This window comes from Nannospalax galili, unplaced genomic scaffold, assembly GCF_000622305.1.
Source record: "Nannospalax galili isolate Female #2095 unplaced genomic scaffold, S.galili_v1.0 scaffold1200, whole genome shotgun sequence".
NCBI lineage: Eukaryota > Metazoa > Chordata > Mammalia > Rodentia > Spalacidae > Nannospalax > Nannospalax galili.
The window spans coordinates 760,661-781,004 of NW_008347131.1; the positions used below are offsets into that span (position 1 = coordinate 760,661).

At 51.9% G+C, this 20,344-nt stretch overlaps 1 protein-coding gene across 2 annotated transcripts; it reads right to left on the reverse strand.

Moving 5' to 3' along the window:
* Positions 1-191: 191 nt before the first annotated feature.
* On the reverse strand, positions 192-19,405 carry Mybpc3 (myosin binding protein C, cardiac). 2 transcript variants are annotated; one of them, XM_008843606.2, is made up of 36 exons: positions 19,328-19,405; positions 18,092-18,358; positions 17,473-17,497; positions 17,366-17,437; positions 17,181-17,288; positions 16,946-17,094; positions 16,451-16,568; positions 15,970-16,018; positions 15,726-15,755; positions 15,510-15,563; positions 15,168-15,170; positions 14,894-14,905; positions 14,518-14,681; positions 13,464-13,596; positions 13,029-13,031; positions 12,798-12,922; positions 12,612-12,717; positions 12,351-12,517; positions 11,880-12,045; positions 11,175-11,281; positions 11,041-11,070; positions 8,748-8,887; positions 8,513-8,593; positions 6,473-6,632; positions 5,739-5,843; positions 5,467-5,655; positions 3,418-3,552; positions 3,122-3,289; positions 2,296-2,384; positions 1,948-2,143; positions 1,606-1,745; positions 1,276-1,435; positions 1,050-1,186; positions 602-788; positions 401-438; positions 192-259 (listed from the first exon to the last, which is right to left on the reverse strand). In XM_008843606.2, exons 5-35 carry the CDS (start codon positions 17,209-17,211, stop codon positions 428-430), a joined length of 3,345 nt encoding a protein of 1,114 aa, XP_008841828.1. In that variant the 5' UTR covers positions 17,212-17,288; positions 17,366-17,437; positions 17,473-17,497; positions 18,092-18,358; positions 19,328-19,405; the 3' UTR covers positions 192-259; positions 401-427. The 2 variants fall into 2 exon arrangements, with proteins under 2 accessions (XP_008841828.1, XP_029424423.1); XM_029568563.1 differs by lacking the exon at positions 15,168-15,170 and having other exon boundaries at positions 14,894-14,908; positions 17,366-17,497; positions 19,328-19,352.
* Between the last annotated feature and the right edge of the window lie 939 nt (positions 19,406-20,344).

Below are 20,344 nucleotides of genomic sequence, written 5' to 3' on the forward strand. Positions count from 1 at the left end.
GAAGGCCTGTCCCCCATCAGCATTTTGGTAGCCCACCCACTTTGTGTTCCCAAGAGCAACAGTGCTGCCTAAGATCTGTGAAGTCAGTGTAGGCAGAGCCCACCAGACCTGCTTGGCATAACTGCTGCCCAGTCCTGCCCACCCCAGGATGCACACTTGCACATGGGTCCACACACATATGGGGGTGAAGGGATGGGATGAGACACTCCTCCAGCTTCCCTTCTGGGCTCCTGGCATACAGGCTGGCATCCAATTGTACCTGTGACACAAGCTGCCTTGTGAATGAACTGAGCCCCCACCCCCACCCCCCGCACCTCCCTCTGATAGCCACGGCTAGACCAAGGACCAAACCGTGCTTCTGACATTGGCCCTGGGTCTCAGGGTGGTCTAGAATACATACCTGGCCATCTCTAGAGCACCAACCTGATCACTGAGGCACTGAAAGAGGGAAGAAGACCAGACCATGTGTCTTCCCATTGGGCATGCCAGGGCTCGGGCTTTAGCAGCCAGAGTTGCTGCTTGAGCCAAGATAGTAGAGCCAGGCCCAGGGTCCTCACCACTACCCTGCTTTCTCCTCCTCCTGGTCCAGTAGGCTCCTCACCTCGCACCTCCAGGAGGCATTCACACTGTGCCTCGCCCTGCAAGTTGGTGGCCCTACAGACATAGACACCCCCATCATAGGGGCAGGGCTTTCTGATCTCCAGGGTCAGTACTCCTTGCTTGCTGAACATGCGGAAACGGGCATCTTCTCCCAGGTCCAGACCATTCTTGAACCAGGAAATCTTTGGCTGTAAATCAGGTAAAGCATGAGAGGGAAAGAAAACATCTCAGGTGAAATGGGACCTGGTAGGAATTCAGGGAGTCTGTTCTGGGGGTTCCCACTAGAGTGCCAGTGAGCCCATGGCTGAGAATGCAGAGCCAACAAACACTTGGGCCCTGTTGGAGGTGGGGAGGACCTGACAGATACCCAGAGAGCCCTTGCCTCAGAAGAAAAGAGATCAAGTAAGGAGAAAACTACCCAAAGGGAGCCCAGGAACGTATGTCCCTACCTTAGGACTACCCCGGACAGCACAGCAGAGGATGGCATTGTAGCCTGCAATGATGGATCGGTTTGCCAAGGGCTGGGTGAAGCTTGGGGCCTCGGAGAAGTCCAGAGCCTTGTACTTGGGTGGCTCATATGTGATGCCTGTTGGTGACAAGCCTTGGTACCAAGATGATCACCCCAAGCTAGGCTCTCTCCCCTGCCCCAGCTTCCCCATAGAGAGGGTACAGCACCTGGTCTGGGAATAAAGACAGGCTCCTTGGTGGTAGCAGCTCTGTCACTGGAACCCACTATGTTATGACTGAACACCCTAAAGTAATAGCCATTGCCAATGATAAGCTCTGACACCACACAGTGGGTGCGGCGGTAATGCTCCAGGACTGTGAACCACTCCTAGAGGATGTGAGAGAAGGAAGGCATCTCAGAGACCTCTGGGGCTTCTCTTGTGCCTCCACCCCTACTGTAGCAGAAACAAGATGAGTAGGTTGAGGGTCAATGGTAAGGACAGGGAAGACCTACTGGACCTAAGGAAGGCATATCGGGGCCCAAGACCCCAGACTCACCATGGTCTTCTTGTCAGCTTTCTGTACAGTGTAACCCCAGATCTCTGTATTGCCATCATCTTGGGGTGGCTTCCACTCCAGAGCCACATTGAAACCCCAGGTCTCAGTAACCCGGATATCCTGGGGAGGGCTTGGCTTGTCTGCAGGAGACAGATCTGGTTGGATCACTGCACATCCTGATGCAGCCTGAGCAGGAACAGTGGGATGCCAGCCTTTAGGAGTCCCTCCCTCTAGCCACCAGGAGGTGGCCTGCCTGCCACTTTCTTTCTGCAGGACTTCTGGGTCCCCAGGCTCAAGGACAGGAAGTCAGTGGGCTGAGAGGGAGGCCCCAAGGCCACATACCTACAATCTGCAGGACCAGCGTGGCCTTGTCTTCCATGTTCTCGATGCGCACTGTCACCTGGTATGTTCCTGAGTGGGTGCGCCGGGCAGCTCGGATGAACAGGATGGTGTCTGTAGGGCTGTTACGGATGCTCACTTCCTCACCTGCCAGTGGCTGCCCCTCTTTGGTCCATGTTACTTGAGGTCGGGGTTTGCCCTGAGGGGAACAACCAACGCAAACCTGAGCCTGACTCTCCCCAACAACCAGCACTTCACCAGCCGTATATGGGTACTGAAGCCTTGGGGTCCTCCAGAAGATCCTTCCATTGTAGCTCCTCCCCTTGGGGCAGAGAAAGGGGACTAACCTACCTGGAAAGGGATGAGGAGGTTCACGGGCTCCCCAACCTTCTTCTGGATGGTCTGGCGCAGGTGCCTGGGCAGTTGCAGCCGTGGCCGTTCTGTAGGTACAAAGGGGCAATTAAACAAGGGCCCTTCATGGCCCCAGTCCTGAGGAACCCAAAGCTCCATTCTGTTTTGAGGCAGGACCCAGAGAGAGCCATAGCTAAGAAAGCTACCCTGGGCAGGTCCTCCTAACCCACAGCAACTCCAAAGTTCTCACTTCCTCCTGAGCCTCAGTATACTACTTTTATTTTCTGAGATGGGGTTTCATGTAGCCCAAGCTGGCCATGAACCCTTGATCTTCCTCTCTCTACCTCCCAAGTGCTGGGTTCACAGGTATATGCCACCAGGCCCAACTTCACCACATTACAGGACCAGAGAGGGTAAGCAACTTGTTTGAAGTCACACATCTGCTAAAACATGAACCATGGGTGTAATTCTAGGCTTTCAGACCCTCCATCCTATGCTGTTTCTTTGTACTGCTTCTTTCCTACCTGGAGAACCGATCCTTATGACTTTGTTGAGGCAGGGAATAGAGGAATGGAAAGTGCATCTCAGATGGCCCTGACAGACCCTCAGAGACCTTACCGTCTGGTCCTGAGGCTGTGGACAATACCTACCTGTTTATTCTCCCTGCTCCAGAACTAGGGACTGCTGGGAAAACCAAGAGCTCTAGACCTGGATGAAGGGCATAACCCTTCCTGCCTCTTTCCACTGTAGTCCATGCCTCTTGAAAGGTCTCCCTGACTGGGAGTGGGGCTGGTCAGTGGCAGATCTGTGGCACAAGGTCACTCACGCAGGATCTCTTGCACTGTCACAGGCTCCTTGGTGGTGACAGGGGCTCCAGGACCTGCCACGTTGTGTGCCTGCACTCGGAACAGCAGCCGGGCCCCAGTGGGCAGGTCTTTCACAAGCAATGAAGTACGCTCTGTCAGCCCCTGCAGTGCAGCCACCCACTCAGAGCCTAGGGGTAGATACAGGTGGGAAGACCACAGAGAGGGTCAGAATCTCACCCTATCTCGCTGCCACCTCCTGAGGGCTGTCCAGGGTCTAGCAGGGTACTGGGGCTGACTTGCAGGTAGGGGTACTCACAGCCCTCCTGGCAGTACTCCACACTGTATCCATCCAGACCTCCTGCACCCACACGCTCTGGAGGCCGCCACTTGAGTGAGACAGTGGTGTCAGACACATCCTCCACAGCCAGGTGGGTGGGTTCACCTGGGGGGCCTGGACAGAAAGAGGTAAAGAGGGTCTGAGTGAGCCTGTACCAGCCAGGGAAGCTGGCTACTCATGACCAGGACCTCAGCTGTCTGTTGGCCTCTCAGGGAGAATTTCCCAGCTGCTGGCTTCCAAGCACTTTCAAGAATATTTGGGTTGCATTGAAAGACAGGTCTCTAGGACTGGAGAGATGGCAAAATACACACAAAAGTAAATAAATCAAAAAAATTTAAAAAGACATCTCTCTAGATTGACTTACAAATCAACAACAGTTTATTTTAAAAGAGGAAAAGATAGGCAGAGAACACAAAGTTGCTTAAGGAGTCACTTGTTAGTGTAGGAAATGCTAGACATGTAAGATAAAAGCCAAAACCCCCAAACTAGTATAAAACATGGATTTTCCTGGCACCACGTAAATAGGTGAACTGTACAAACTAGAAATCAGTCCATTAAAAAGGGAAGCCTGGGGGTCTGGAGAGATGGCTCAGTGGTTAAGAATACTGGATGCTCTTGCAGAGGACCCAGGTTTTAGTCCTAGCCACCCACGTGGCAGCAAATAACTCCAGTTCCAGGGGATCTAATGCCCTCTTCTGGCCTCCATAGGCATTACATACATACAGGCAAAACATAAAATTGAATAAATAAATAATTTTTTTGGTCTCTTTGAAACAGGGTCTCCTGTAGCCCCAGCTGGCTTGGAGCTCACTATGCAGACCAGGCTGCTCTTGAACTCACAGAGATCTGCCTGCCTCTGCCTCCTGAATGAGCGTGCAACACCATGCCTGGCATAAATAGTTTTTTAAAGGAAACCTGGACTGTCCTTCCATGGCCCCCCTTGAATTCCTGCTGACTCTTCAAGCTGGGGCCTCTCCTTCTCACCTAGACACTCACATCCTGGTGAAGCCATTTCCAGGAACCCTGCCCTACTGCAAACACAGCATCTGCTCTGCCCAGCTAGTGCCTATTCTACAGATCAGGAACTGAGAATTCAAGAAGAGATGATGACAGGTGGCCTGCTGGGATGAGGAAGCTGGCTTTGCAGACCACACCTCTGTCCACAGACAGACCCACCCTAGACCCCTCCAGCACCCATTATCTTGGCCCCATCCCATAAAGGACAAACCCTGGGTTGAGGGCATGGGGGACAGGGAACAGTTAGCATGTTGAGCACCTGCTATATGCCAGCTGCTTTGCCCACAGGACTTCATTTTATCCTAACTCTCTGAAGTAGTGTCATTATCTCTATGTGTAGAGGCAGAAAATGAGGTTCATAAAATGAACTAGGAGCAGGGTGTGGTGTGCTAGTGAAGGCCTGTAATCCCAGCCCTTGGAAGTAGAGGTAGGAAGATTAGGAATTCAAGGTCATCCTCAGCTAGACTGAGTTTTAGGATAGCCTGGGCTACATGAGAGCTCATCCCAAAGACGAGAGAGAGAGAGAGAGAGAGAGAGAGAGAGAGAGAGAGAGAGAGAGAACTAGGGTTTGTTAGAGTTTCCACTCTACCAGCAGGGTGATAATCCAAGTCACTTAACTTCTCCCAGCCTCAGTTTCTTCATCTGTAGGATAAGGCAGGTTATACCTGACTGCATTAGAAAGACCTGGTATGGGGCTGGAGAGATGGCTCAGCTGTTAAGAACACTGACTGTTTTTGCAGAAGACCCAGGTTCAAATCCCAGCACCCACATGGCGGCTACAAACTGTCCTTAACTCCAGTTCCAGGGTAATCTGAAGCCCTCTTCTGACTTCCTCAGCATTGCACAACAGGGTGCCACTTACTTACATGCAGGCAATACACTCGTACACATAAAAATAATAAAATATTTAAAAAAAAAAAAGACCTAGTACGGTGGCTGCCTATAAGCAAAGCGTTTTCTATCATTGGGCCCCTTGGTCTGAGGTGTCCTGGGGGGGTCCTGCAGACTCACCGATAGGCATAAAGGGTTGGGAAGCAGGGCTGGGCCTGGACATGCCCACCGCATTGACTGCATAGACCCGCATCTCATAGGCCACACCCTCGATCATGCGCCTAGCCTCGTGGGTCAGCTCCCTCAGCAGATCAAAATTGAGCCTCATCCACCTGTAGCTTTTCTTCTTCTTGCGTTCCAGGATGTAGCCTGGAGAGAGGAGATGGGAGTTCAGGTCTGCAACCAGTCACCCAGGAGCCCGCAGCACTCGGCTATCCCTGTGCCCTGCTCACCTAGCACAGGCTGCCCACCGTCATAGGCAGGCGGCTCCCACAGCACGGTGCAGGAGTCCTCACCCACGTTGCTGATCTTTGGGGCCTCAGGGGCATCTGGCACATCTACAGGAGAAGAGAAACTGCATCAGGCATCCCCAGCTCAGGGTGTGTGATATTGCTCACCCCTCCCCATCGTTATCTGCAACCAGCAAGTAGGGGCTGCTCCCACCACTGCCAGAGTCAAAGCAATCTTTAGAATCTGACTATGCCGCCACCCACCATCTCAACACTTATGGCTCCCCATTGCTCATACTAACCCCATGTCCCAGCTCCAGTCTGCCACATTCATCACCTCCCCCAGCCCTCCACTACAGAATGGTTTCATTCATTCATTCATTCATTCATTCATTCATTCTTCACGCCTTTGCAGTCTCCTGTGTGCCTTTCTCCACCCATCATGTCAGCATCGTAAAGGTTTTACTCCTCATGCACAGGGGCTTGCTCTGTGCTCATTTCTCCCAGAGTACTTCAGACTTGTTCAGCTCATTGTCACAGACAATGACATTTCTGCATTCATCTCCCCTTAGAGCAGGGCTCCTTGCAGACAGGAAAAAAAAAAGTCCTATTCATTACCGTTGCCTGCTTCAGAGCTTCTTTGGGGTTTATTGAGTGACTAAATGAGTAAATGGATGGGCCCTCCCTGGATGGCCCCTCTGTGTTCCTTAGTCTGGACCCCAGCTGGCTTCACCCACCGATGACCTTGACTGTGAGGTTGACCTGGTCCTCGCCCACAGGGTTCTTTACTGTGACAGTGTAGACACCCTCATCTTCTTTTTCTGCTCCCTCAACTGTGAAGATGCTACGGTCCTTGGTGGTCTCCACACGGACCCGGCCCTCTGTCTCACACAGCAGCTGAAGGAGAGGGAGAGTTGGGAACAAGGCCCAAGTCATAGTCAAGAGGCCCCTGAAGCCTATGCAGTAGCCATCAGCCCTGCAACGGGAGGGAAGATCAGTGCAGGGTCTGTGGGAAGGGGTGGAGGAGGCACAGCCTGAGGGGAAACTGCACACCTGTAAGTGGCCAGTTAAAAAACATCAGTGTCACCCACTATGGGCAGGACACAGGGAAGGGGTTCAGACTTCAATCTAGCTTTGTCATGGAATCTTGGGTAGTCACCTGACTTCTGTGTGTCTCGGTTCCCTGTCAAATGGGAAGAATACAGTCCTACAAAGTTATTGTGAGGATCCAGCAAGACCCCAGGTGTACAGCCTTGAGAAGAGCCAGCAGTGGCATAGAGGAGCAGAGGCAGAGCTGCGCCACCTCACACAGCTGCACTTGCTGCAGAGTGCTAGGGAACCCACTCCCTAGTTGGAAGAAAGCACACAGTCAAGATCAGCTCAAGAGGAAGGGACCCACAAGCTCAAACCGACCAGGAAACTTCCTTATTGCTGGCTAGCTTTCATAAGTGCTGGAAGGCAAAAATCATGAATGGTCTTACCCAGCACTGAGCCCTACATGCCACAATACTCACCTGCCAGGCAAGATCTGCCCACTGTTGCTATCAGGAGGTAACTAACTACTCCGATTGGATTTGAGGACTGCTCTACAGGTACTGTAATCCTGGTCAAAAGCTAATGGCAGGGGAGGTCATACCTCTCAGGGAAGAAACTGCTATTGTTATTTTGCTGAATGGTCATGTCAAATTGCCCTCTAAATATTTGTTTATATCCATAGAGCTGGGATTATCTCAACCTTGGTCAAATAAGCTTCATTTTGTAGCAGTCAATGCAGAGATGTATAACAGGCAAAACTGTGTTCTGACAATAAGAGATTGTGTTCTGGAGCTGCACACATGGCTCACTGGTGAAGAATACTAGTTGCTCTTGCAGAAGACCTGGGTTTGGTTCCCAGTACTCACAGAGCAAATAACAACCACCTGAAAAGGCATTGCACACACTGGTGCACTTCCATACATATAGGCAAAACACTAATACATATAAATAAATTAAAAAATAAAAAACCTTTTAAGAGCCAGGCATGGTGGCACATGCCTTTAATCCCAGCACTCGGGAGGCAGAGGCAGGTGGATCTCTGTGAGTTCAAGGCCAGCCTGGTCTACATAGTGAGTTCCAGGACAGCTGGGGCTACAGAGAGACTCTGTCTCAAAAAAATCAAAAAAAGAAAAAAAAAGTAAGAGCCAGAGAATGGGGAGGGTGCCGTGGAATGCTGTCTTCTGAACAGGGCATGGCTGTTGTACTAATGAACTCATAGCAGCTGTGGTTACCTGCACAAGATAAAGCCAGCCAAAATTCCATAAATTAGGGAGGTGCTGTCCAGGCCCCACCCCTTACTGAGGAGCTCTTGCAGGTGAGAACTGCTGGGGGAGGGAGAATCCCCTTTTTTGAGGGTGTGGGATAGGTTTTTCATGTACCAGTGGATGGCCCCACACCCATGCAAATATGGACTTCATGAGTTAGCAAAAAAAAAAAAGAAGAAGAAGTGAAGTTTGAGAGGGGGATCTGTTGGAGAGGATATGGGGAGTTGGAGAGGGAAATAGCAGGTAGATACAATCCTATTTCACGTACATATTAAGTTTTCAAGAATAAGGAACAATTATTCATGAAAAAGGAAAATGGAAAAAGGAATGGAAGAAGGAATCCCAGTTACAATGGCTTCTTACTCCCCACAGTGTAGCTGCCTGGGATATGAGGGCCCATCGAGTCTTTCCTTAGGTGGATGCCACATGTGTAGAAATGACTGAGCACAGTAAGCCACGTCCTGATTCCAATCTTACCTTCTTATCAAACACCCACTCGTCACTGGCACCTGCCCCTTTTGGGGCATCTGGGGCTGGCCTAGCTGGAGACTTCTTCCCCTGGGAAGACAGTAGGTGAGAGGTAGAGGGTAAAGGGACTGAATCAGCTTTCTGTCCATCCCCACCTGCCTCCCCCGTATCAGGGCCTAGCATTCATCTCGGGTTCTACATACCCATCTTACAGGTGGGGAAACTGAGGAGGGAACCACAGTACCTGTGTGATGGTCTTGTGCCAGACCACAGTGGGAGCAGGGTCACCAGAAATAGGGACATCCAGGCGTAACTTGTTCCCAGCCACAACCACAATGGTGTCTGGTGTGCAGCCTGGGCAGTCCAGGTGGATCTTGGGAGGTTCTGCATAGGGGGTATATATCAGAGAAAAGGGAGGAGCCCAGGCTCACAAATGGGCAACCAGAGGCACACAGGTCACTTGGGAGTGCTGGAGACTCATGCCCCTAATTGTTGGTTTGTTAACAGTTTCATTGAAGTATAAATTATATATAGTAAAAAGCACAGATTTGAATATAGTCTTAAGCGATACAGGGTCTCACTATGCTGCCGAGATTAGCCTCAAATTGCCTCAGCCTTCTGTGCTCGAGGATTAGGCCTGAAAGTCTTTTTTTTGGTCTTTTTGAGACAGGGTCTCCATATAACCACAGCTGGCCTGCACTGTCTATGGAGACCGGGCTGGCCTCCATAGAGGAGATCCACCTGCCTCTGCTTCCCGAGTGCTAGGATTAAAGGTGTGTGCCACTATACCTGGCCCTGACAGTGTTTTTAAAAAATATTTTATCATTTTTATTTTATGTGTATGAGAATATTGCCTGCATATATGTAGTACAATGCCCATGTTGTGCAATGTCTGAGAACTGGAGTTACAGACAGTTGTTATCTGCCAAGTGGGTGCTGGGAATAGCAAAAGCAGTCAGTGCTCTTAACCAAGTCATCTCTCTAGCCCCAAGGCCTAACTGTCTTAATTTGTGTGTGTGTGTGTGTGTGTGTGTGTGTGTGTGTGTGTGTGTATGTGTGTGTGTGTATGTGTGTGTGATGGAGGGGGGAACATGCTACAGAATACATGTGGCAGTCAGAAGACAACTTAGTGAAATTCTCTTTTACATGGGTTCTAGGGATTGAACTCAGGTCTCTGGGCTTGTGCAGCAAGAGCCTTTTCCTTGCTAAGCATTCTAACCCTACCCCCACCCCAGTCTTAAGAATCTTAACAAATGTATACACCTGTGTAACTACCAACCCAAACAAGTTCTGGAACTGTCCATCAACCCCAAGAAGTTCTTTGAGAAGTTTCCAACATCCTGGTTACCCTGCATCACATTCCCACCCTGGGGAAATACCAGATATCCTGCCAGAAGGAAAAATGAACATACAAATCAAGAAAGCTTGGGTTAAATAGGTCCAGGGCATTCTTTTTTGTTGTTGTTGCTTTTGGTTTTGTTTTGTTTTGTTTTTTTTGGTGGTTGTTGTTGAGTGTTTTGTTTGCTTGTTTTTGTTTTGTTTGTTTTTGAGACAGGGTCTCCCTGTAGCCCCACCTGGCTGGAATTCACTATGTAGACTGGCCTTGAACTCACAGAGATCTGCCTGCCTCTGCTTCCCAAGTGCTGGGACTAAAGGCCTGTGCCACTACACCCAGCTAGGACATTTTTTACCACAGGATTTTTCAAGGCCTTCAACATGCTGACTCACCTTCTGAGTCCACAGGTGATTAGTGCTCAGTGTTTCCAAACTTATTCCCCCATGAATTCTTTGTTACAAAGGTTAGTAATGTTTGAAAAGCACTGAGCTAGAGATCTGACCCTAGCCTGAACTACTCTCCTAAAGTTGGAACTCTGAAATGTGTGATTAAATCTTAATATAAACTCAGGAAAGGTACTTCTAAAGGAATACACCATCTGCTACCACCCACGCCGCATCTCATCCTAACCACCCTGTGGAGGACACACTACCTGCTCTCATTTTAGAGATGAAGAAATTGAGGCCAGAGATGGTTCAGTTGGCAAAGTGCTTACTGTGCAGGAGGATCTGAGTTTGATCTCCACAACCCACATAAAAAAAGCTGGGCATGCACTGGAAAGGTAGAGACAGGTGGATCTCTGGGGCTCACTGGCTAGCCAGGCTCATCTAATCAGTGAGCCCCAGGTCCCAGTGAGAGACCTATAGGGTGGATGGTGCCTGAGGAATAACACCCAGGTTGACGATGGCCTTCATACACATCTGCACACACTTGCATTCACACACATGTTCAGCCACACCACAGACAGGAACATACAAACACCACACACACACACACACACACACACACACACACACACACACACACACAGATGCAGAGAAATAGAGGCCATTTCTAATTACCCAAGCTTGTAAGTGGCCCTACTCCCAGATCCTTGCCTTCCCTGTGTCTGGAATGGAAGGGAGTTAGGGCCAGTGTGGGGTGTGGGGAAGGAACAGTGCTGAAGTGGTACAAAGGGGTACAAAGGGGCCCCAAGACTCACCCTGCCTGGGCACGAAGTCAATCTTGACCTCTGCAAGAGAAGGAAGAGCAAGTGGCTCTGAGGCAAAGGAAGGGCCCAGCCATGGGGGCTACTAGCTCTGTCCCCAAACACATACACACTCCGTGCCAGCTCACCCATGAAGTGGAGCTTGGCAGACAGATTGCAGGCAAAGCCTTCAGGCACAAAGCTGTAGTCAGCCTCATCAGCAGGTGTGACGTCGTCAATGGTCAGTTTGTGGACCCTGCAGGGCACTGGTGGCTGAGTGGACGGCACTGGTGGCTGAGTGGACCTCACTGGGTCACACAGCCTGGGCCTCATCAGACATCTCCAAGCAGGGTTTCAGGGGACAGTGCCTCATCCTAGCTCCTTGGTGCTCTGGACTTTGTAAAAGTGGCTTCTTTCTCTAGTTTCAAAATTTCCAGCTCCCTCACGTGTTTTCTGAGGTCAGCAGTGCAGAAGTGATGTCTGCACAGGGGCATCCCTATGGCTGGGCCCTTGGAGACAGACGAGGGCTGATCTGAGTAATCTCTGTGAACTCGAGCCCAGCACGGCCCCCAGAAGCTCTGGGATGAGCCAGAGCCACCTCCTCAGTGGCCTCCTGCCTGGCCTGGTCACTGCTGGGGGAGGGGTGGCCACCTGACCCTGTGTATATCCCACACTTCTTTGCCCTGGTGCCTCTGTCCTTTTGGGATAACTCTCCTTCTATGAGTCTCTCCCATGGCTGTTCCTCTGTCCCGTGTCTTCCTGTGTCTATTTCTCTCTTTCCATTACAGTTTGACCCCTTTCCTCAGCCTGTCTCTTTCTCCCCACCTCTGTCTCTGACTTCCCTGCACACTCACCGTCCAATATGGGACACCTTTATGCGGCTGTCAGGCACCAGTTCCTTCCCGTTCTTCAGCCACACTCCACGCACGTTTTCATCTGAGACCTCACACTTGAACACGGCCTGGTCCTTGGCACCCACCGCCAGGTCGGCGATGTTTTGGTATACTTCCAGCTTCTTCTCTGGGGGAGGAGGGCAGAGTCTGTGAGCTCCAGAGGGGTGTGGATCATTATAGGGACAGGTGGGCTGTTGAGTGAAGGTAGGTGTGCACAATCTCATGACATGTGTATGTGCCTGAGATAGTGACACAAGGAACTTCTAGAGTTGATACTGACCAGGCCCATATGATCCTCCCAACACCCTCTGGAGTGCTCACTTCAGCACTCCCATTTTACAGATAGGAAAGGGGAGGCTTGGGGTATTAAAGACTAGCTCCAGGACCTGTTCCCAACAGATGGCCAGCCAGTGTTGGGCTAGGAGCCCTCACCCTGAACAATGAGTTCAGCCAGTGCCTGGCCCCCACTGGTGCGCACTGCGTAATGCCCTGCATCCTCCAGTGTGGCCTCGTTGATGATCAGGTGGTGTTTCTGTCCATCCTTTTTGAACCGGTATTTAAAGGTCTCCTCTCGAGTCAGTTCTACCCCGTCCTTCAGCCTGGCCAAACAAGTGGGCAACAGAGACTATGTCCTCCTCTGAACAATGTCCTCATCCTCCAGCCTTGTCACACTCCCATACCCCTGGCACTCACCATTTGACTTGGGCCCCCTCCTCTGACACCTCACACTCAAACTCCACACGCTGTCCCACCATCACCAGTTGGTCCTCCAGTGGCCGAGTGATCAGCACAGGGGGCTCTGTCCAGGCAGGGACAGCATGAGGGGCTGGCTTCTGTGACTGTCTCTTTCCCTCCCAGGGTCCCAGGTCCCTGGCCCACCTTTGACAAAGAGCTCCGTGCTGCATTTCTCATCCCCCACTACGCACTGATAGGCTGCATCGTCGGCCAGTGAGCACTGGCTGATGGTCAATGTGCGCTTGGCACCAATGGACTCAAAGATGTATCTGGGCAGAGTATAGAGGAGTGTCAGGAGGGCCAGGGTGCCCCTCCTGGGCCTGGTGCCCTTCACAATCCCCATGCCTGACTCAAGCTGTCCAGGAGGAGACTTACTTGCTATGGAATGGAAGGGGCCATTGGAGTGTTCCGCACAGAAGGAAATGAGACCGAGTCAGAGAGATGGAGAGAAAAGAAGAGAGAGGTAGGCAGGGTCAAAAGATGAGGAATTAGGGAGCTGGAGAAGTGGCTCAGTGGTGAAGAGCACTGACTGCTCTTGCAGAGGACCCAGGTTCAGTTCCCAGCACCCATTTGGTGGCTAACAACCATCTATAACACCCTCTTCTGGCTTCCTAGAGGACTGAATGTATGTGGTACACTTATATACATTCAGGCAAAACACTCATACACTTAAAATAAAAACAAGTCAAAAGATAGGAAGTAGACCCTGGGGGCAGGGAGTAAAGTGGGGAAAAACAGATGGAGACCAGGAGCCAGACCCAGGGGGCTCCCTACCCCCACCTCCCAGAACCCCTCCTACCCACACCACACCTGCCACTCATCTGGATCTCCTGACCATTCTTGAGCCACTTGACTTCAGCATCTGGGTCAGCTAGCTCCACAGTAAGCCGGATCTTGTGGCCCTTGTTCACCTGGTAGGCCGGCTCCAGTTTCTTCTGAAAGGCTGACCCCCGATTTCTTAGTCCCCAGGCACTCCAATGCCCACACCCTGCTCTCCAAGCCCCGCCATAGCAGCAAGGGCCGACATCTTCCACCAGCCCCACTGTGTGCATATCCCTGCCATACCCTCTGGGCATCTGGGGTGACCCTGTCTTCTCATCACTGTTTTGTGTCTGTCTACCTTCCTGTTTCTATCTTTGTCCTGTCTTCCTTCCTTGGGGTTCTTTCTACCTGCTCAGCTCTTAGACAGGGTTAGACGCTTCCAGAAAGACAGATGCTTGACAGGAGAACTGGGAATGCAGCATATGTCCTTTCTCTTCCTTGTATTAAAGGAAAGCATCATTCTAGCACTCCTACCAGCACTCGAGGTCATTTTCATGGGTCTCAGGAGGAGAACAGGGCTGGTGGGGGTGAGGGGGTGACACAATGACGCGCCTAGGGCCACCAGCCCTGATGGTTTCTGGTATGGTTGGGTCAGCAGCCCGAGCCCATGGCATGACAAGGCCTTCTCTTGCAGGGCTGCTGCTGAAGTACTGGAGCCCTCAAATACTCAGGCTGGGAGCCAGCTGTGGAGAGGTAGAGACATGCCCAGTGCTCTTGGGCTTTGGTCCTTAACTCTCTGTGCCTCAGTTTCCTTGCCTGTCAAACTAAAATGGTAATACTCCCTATGTAAAGGTGCTATTGGGTGAAGTAAATTAGGCAATTATGTACATTTTATTCCTGGCTTAATTAGTAATTCATTCCTTTTACTACTGTATCATTCCTTGTTCCTGCCCCCAGGGGCTCTCTCTGCCCATCTGTTCTTCCTCAGTTCCCTTCAGCCCTTTGTATGGTACCCTCTGCCTCAACAATTTGTAAATCAACACTTGGGCCTTTGTTGGGAGCTAGCCAGAGCCCTCTTCTCTCCCATGTGTGAAGAGCTAACCTGTGCTCTTCTTCTCTTCATGCTTTATACCCTTGAGCCTCTTTAGCATGCCACGCAGGTCGGTGACTCCATGCTGGAAGGCAATGCGCTCATATTCTGACGGGGGCGCCTGTCTCAGGATCTCCCACACGTCCTCCTCAGCCGGTGCCTCCAGCTTTGAGTCCCTGTGCCCCACAGTCCACGGGAAGATCAAGGCAGTCTCTCCTGCTCCCTCTGGGGATGGAGGAGGGGGCTTCCCGGGGCACTGGATGAGGGGCTACCTCTGCCCTCTACCCTTCCCTCCCTGCCCAGTCTGCAGTCTTGGGGGCTGGAGCTAGAGAAGGCCTCTGGGCTGAAGGAGTGGGTAAGGGGGGTGCCGGGCTTCTTGGGCACTCACCTCCGGAAACTGCTGCTCCAGGTACGGCAGAGAGGACAGGAGACACATTAGAGGTCTGGGCACTTCCCCATCAAGTTTGGGAGCCCTCTTAGGGCTTCACTCCTCCCTCCTCCCTGTACTTGTGCACAGACTTTTCAGGCCAGGACTCTCATTCCTCTCTATCCCACAGCTTAGAAGTGTCACCCTAGTGAGTGTGAGTCCTTCCAAACCCTGGCAGGGAGAGGTGCACATCCCAAAAGTCAATGCCCCAGAGCCCTGCATCCCCATTCCTTACTCTCTGGGCAGGAGCAGCAGCCATGATGGGTGAGAAGGAAAGAGAACAGAGAAAACTTAAATCAGGAGGGCTGAGCTGGGCGTGCTTTGGGGACCCTCTTCTAATTTCTTTGGGGTCCTTAGAGTCTACTGAAATGAGCTACTGTAGATTCCAATATGGAGGGTGGTAGGGGTCACTGAGGATGTTGTCAGGACATAACTCTTTCCCACACTGGGGTCATCCCACTTGACAGACAAGGGAACCAGTTCAGAGAGGTCCAGCAACTTGTTCAAGGCCACACAGCTGGGAAACCTCATGCCAGGTCTCACCTCCTGCCCTGGAAGATGTGATCCAAAGACTCACCTCTTCTTCAGCAGGGAGCTGAAGTCCAGAGTCCCAGCATCCTCGTGGCTGTCACTGTGGAGAGGGAGGAGGGACTCCATGAGGTGATACTACAGGGGCTGGAAGGAGCTTAGGGGGTGGGGTAGAATGGGGGAAGAAGGGACATGGCCAGACTGGGCTCCCACCTGTCCCCCTAGGGTTCAGGTACAGGGCAAGGAGAGAACAGGGGAATGGTACCTGGTTCGCCGACCTGCTCCAGCCAGGCTCCTGTGGGGGTAAAACAGTGTTCTCACCTGTCCCAGGAGCTTGTTCTCCCTTGTTCCTTACAGACCTTAGCCCTGATCCCCATATGTCCCTAGCTAAGACTTCAAGGGCCTTTAACCTCTAGCACTGGCTTCGCCCAAACCCTGAAGAAAGAGACAGAGACAGACAGAGACAGAGAGACAGAGACATACACACACATACAGATTGAGAGACTCACATGCGGCGGAAAGCTGATCGGAGGTCCAGGTCTCCAGGGCCAATGGCCTCTGTGTATAAACAGAATGAAGTGATGAGGGACTTTAGACCAAGCCCAGGACTCCATCCTTTCAACCTTTCCTAGGGTCAAGATCCAGGGAGGTGAGACAGTTTATCATCTCCAACCCCTACAGTGGCCAGCCTCCCACCTACTTCCAAGTTCCCATTCAGACTGTGACAGGCCCTGTATCAAAAGGCAGGGACACACAACTAAAGCAGAGTGCCACCCTAGATGAGATCTTGACTTGGTCCCAAGCCCCCTACTGCCACCCTGGAAGCCTGGATTTCTTTCACACCCTGTGTGAGCAGCGCTGGGAACACGGTCAATCAGCACTGAGGTCTGGCTATGGCTAGTCACCCTCTTTAGGAAGACAGAGGCAGATCCACAGGACTAAGACCCATGAAGACCATAAGAACAGATCAGACACCGGGGCCTCCCTCACCATGGACTGTGAGGTTGAAGTTGCAGCTGTCAAATTTGTCCTTGGTCGACACCTCACAGCGGTAACCCCCAGCAGAAGTGGCCTGGGCATCTGTGATGTGCAGCTCAAACAGGTAGACCTGTGGGCAGGATGTCAGGGGAGTCCAGGGCAGGAGAGGCCCTTCACTCCTAAAGAGAAGTGGGAAAGGAAAACACCCACCTACCTTCTCACCTCTGAGTTTAGTTGAGACAAACAGGCTTTTGTATAAATTACAAAAAGGATCCGCCTCTCAAGACTCATGACTGCCACCTGCTGGCACATGACCATGATAAAATTCCAAGCAGATGGCTCAAGGCATCCACTTAAGAGGAGACTGTTTTGTGCAGTGTTCATACAGCCTGCACAGCTGAACGTTTTAGCCATTGCCCTGCCTCCTAATCTTTCTAGCCTTTCTGTTCCCTGTCTACCACAACTCTCCATGTCCCCTGTCCAGCCAGGTGTCTCCATGATGCCCACCTTGCTGGCTCGGTCATAGCTGTCATGCAGCTGGAGGTGCTGGCCCACCTTGCTGCTCAGGTCTACCCACTTGCCCTTGAACCACTTGACCACAGGTGGTTTCAGGAGGCTAGCCCCAGCCACTCGGGCTGAGAAGGTAACGCTGCCACCTGTGAGTAGAGAGGTGACAATCAGTTTGGGGTGCTCTGCTGCCTCCCTTCCCACACCACCCCTGAGCAGAGCAGTTCCCACTTACCCACAGACACCTCGCCATCCTGTGGCCGCATCAGGAAGAGGCCTATGGGGTCATCAGGGGCTTTCTGCCTCCCTGGGGCTAAGTCATTTGGAGTTATTGAGCTTGACCCTATGAGAGAAAGCCTTTGAGACCTGCCCTGACACACTCCCTCCTGTTGGTCTGTCCCTCACGGCCTGCCCCTTCACCTTCGGGACTCAGAATGCTTCCTTCCAACTCAGTCACTGGAGCAGGTGCTTCTCCGGGGGTTTCTGGGAGCCCTGGGGCCTCAGCAGGGATGTGAGCAGGAGCTGGCACTTTCTCTGCCTTCTCTGGAGGGACTGAGGTGGGGTCATGGTATAGTTTCTAACCAGCTATCTCCCCACCCTCTCTCCTAGACATTAGGCCAAGTCCTACACTGCCTAGGAGACATCTGACTTGGATAACAGTATCCCAACCTCTTTTAGTCACTGGGCCCTGTGAAGCGGTAGCTAACCCTGAAGGGGAGAGCCAGCCTGCATTTCCTCTTCTCACCCTCACGGTCCCTATGTCCCCATGTCCTGATGTCTGCCCCGAACGGCTCTGAGGCCCATCTGCTATCTTCCCCAAGCTCTGGCCTTGGTCCAGTCCCATTGCTCCTCAGCCTTCCCCTGCCAGCACACACAGCTGGCCAAGTCTCTATCGAGGTGTGGCCATCACCCTGGGTCTGCAGCAGGAGAGTACTGAGCCTAGTTCATCTCTTATGTTTTCCCACTTCCACAATGTAGAAGGCTGCAGGTACAGCTAATGCTTAGAGAGGTCTTAACACAGAACATGAGACAAGGTATTTCTGGATAACAGCACCACCAGGGCAAAGGACCCGCATCCGGAGTCCAGTACTTATTCTGGGCTGCAGCTGAAGCTCAAGCCTCAGAGAAAGCCAACCAAGCTCTTACCTGCCTCTGTCACCTTGAGGTCAAACTTGACCTTGGAGGAGCCTGCGATGACTGCATAGGAGCCCTGATCCACAGGAGCCACATCCTGCACTGTCAGCATATGCAGCTTGCCCTCTGCTGCCAAGCTGTACTTGTCACTGGCGCTGATGTCACTGCCTTCCCGCTGCCAGCGCACCTTCACACCTGCCCGCTCAGTCTCAGCCTCAAACACAGCAGCACCGCCCATGCTCACTTCCACCGACTGTGGCTTCTTGCTGAAGGCTGACACTGAAGGACCAGATGGAGATTGCAGGGGCCAGGATCCTCAAGCACCCCATCCCTGCTGCCTTGTATATTCCACATCTCCTCACTTAATATTCCAACAGCTCTGTGAGGTATGTGCAATTATGTTCATTTCTCAGATGAGGACACTGAGGCCCAGAGAGGCTAAGGGACAGAAGGTCACACAGGTGGACAGCCAGAACTGTGGTCCTATTCACCAAGCAGGGCTGTTCCCAAAACCCAGCCCCCTCCCCGACCATAAGGCCCTTGGCAGGGGGTGGACAATCTGCCTACTTAGAAGGTAGCTAAATTTGTCCTCTAAGGGCCTCAGACTAAGAATGAGCAACTGAGATAACGCTGGCCTGGGAGTGGCAAAGGGCTGGGGTCTGGATCCCTGCCCTGAATGACCTTGGCAAGGGCACAGGCTAGGTCCAGGCCCCGGGCACTGGTTTTCTCTGCCCTTGGCCTGTTCTCTTCCATAGAAGAGGGGCTGTGTCCGAGTCCCCCACAGCTAGAGTCAGGCATGGTGTGAGCACCCCAGGGATTCAGGCTCATGAAGTAGGTATCTACCCAACCCCTCCTATACAGATGCAAAGCCAATCTCAGAGAGGCCAGGAGGTGCCCAGGGACTCAGTGAGCTGGGTCTACTGCAGCCTAAACTTGGGTTCCCTGTAGCAGGGACCCTGACTGCAGAAGCAATGGGCAAAATGATTCCTTATGTTCTGAGAATGGAGCGTTGGCCCTGAGTGCTTCCTACCTTAGCTAAGTCAGCTCTCAGTGCCCCTAACACTCGGTTCACTCTCAAGCTCATCAGAGGGATGGGAAAAGAAGCTGAGAATTACAGAAAGACCAAAGAGGACTGTCTTCTTCCGTCCAGGTATACAGAGGCCTCATCTTCACCAGCTCCTACCACTATCCCCCAGCTGTGCACACCCATTGCCCAACATTCAGCCCCAACCACAGTCACGGAGTTACCTGGCTTCTTCCCTGGCTCAGGCATCTTGAGACAGTCACACCAGACACCAAGCAGGCAAGGCCACCCAAGGAAGAACTAAGCGGGGTCCTGTGTTCCCACTATATATGAGGACCACCCCCTCCCCAGCTCTACTTATCTGCCTCCTGTCAGTCACCTGCTAAATATAGACAAATTCCACGCAGCTGAGGTATCTCCATGAGAAGATAGGGACACATTGTCCCCTGGCTTGCTCCTTTCCCTTCCCATGTCCCCCAGCACAACTGGATGGCTTCTCCAATCCTCTGCAGTCCTCAGGGTTAGCCCAAGCCTTGCCTGTGTATCCATCCATCAGTAAACTGCATCATGGAAGTGTGCTGGGCCTGTGACCCTACAGCTAAATGATCAAGGGCATGTGTCCTGAGGGTAGGCTGCTCAGACCTGAGCATTGCTGTTCTTTAACCTTACAGAGCCTTGACCCACATTATCAAACCACAAGAGGCCAAGACTAACCTCCAGCTGTGGAATCCTAGGTAGGCTTAGTCTAGAGTCAGGTTGGAAAGAGACAATACTGGGAGCTGGTATTGCCACAGGGGAAGTACTCCATGAGTGAGCCTGAAGGTGAGGGCATGAGGATGAGGCTCTAAACATACCCCAAAGTGGAAGACAGAAGCAGAGCTAGCTCTTGCCAAGGTCACAAGGGCTAATGAAAGATTAATGCCAGAATGTTCTGAATCCCCTTGTACCCTGCCCAGTATTCCCCTGCAACCTCTTGCCCCTGTGACTGAACCCTTCATTGGGGCTATCAGTTGCTACAGAAAGAAACAAATTACTGGGGGTCTGCCTCAAGCAAAACTAATATCAGGAAAGATTGTTTATCTCCTGTCTTCAGAAGGGGGGGCAGTCCATATGAATTTTCCAGATGAGAAAAACTTACCAGCCATGATTTCCTTCCGCTTGCAATTACTTTTTTTTTTTTTTTTTGGTCTTTTTGAAACAGGGGCCCCCTGTAATCCCAGCTGTCCTAGAACTCACTATGT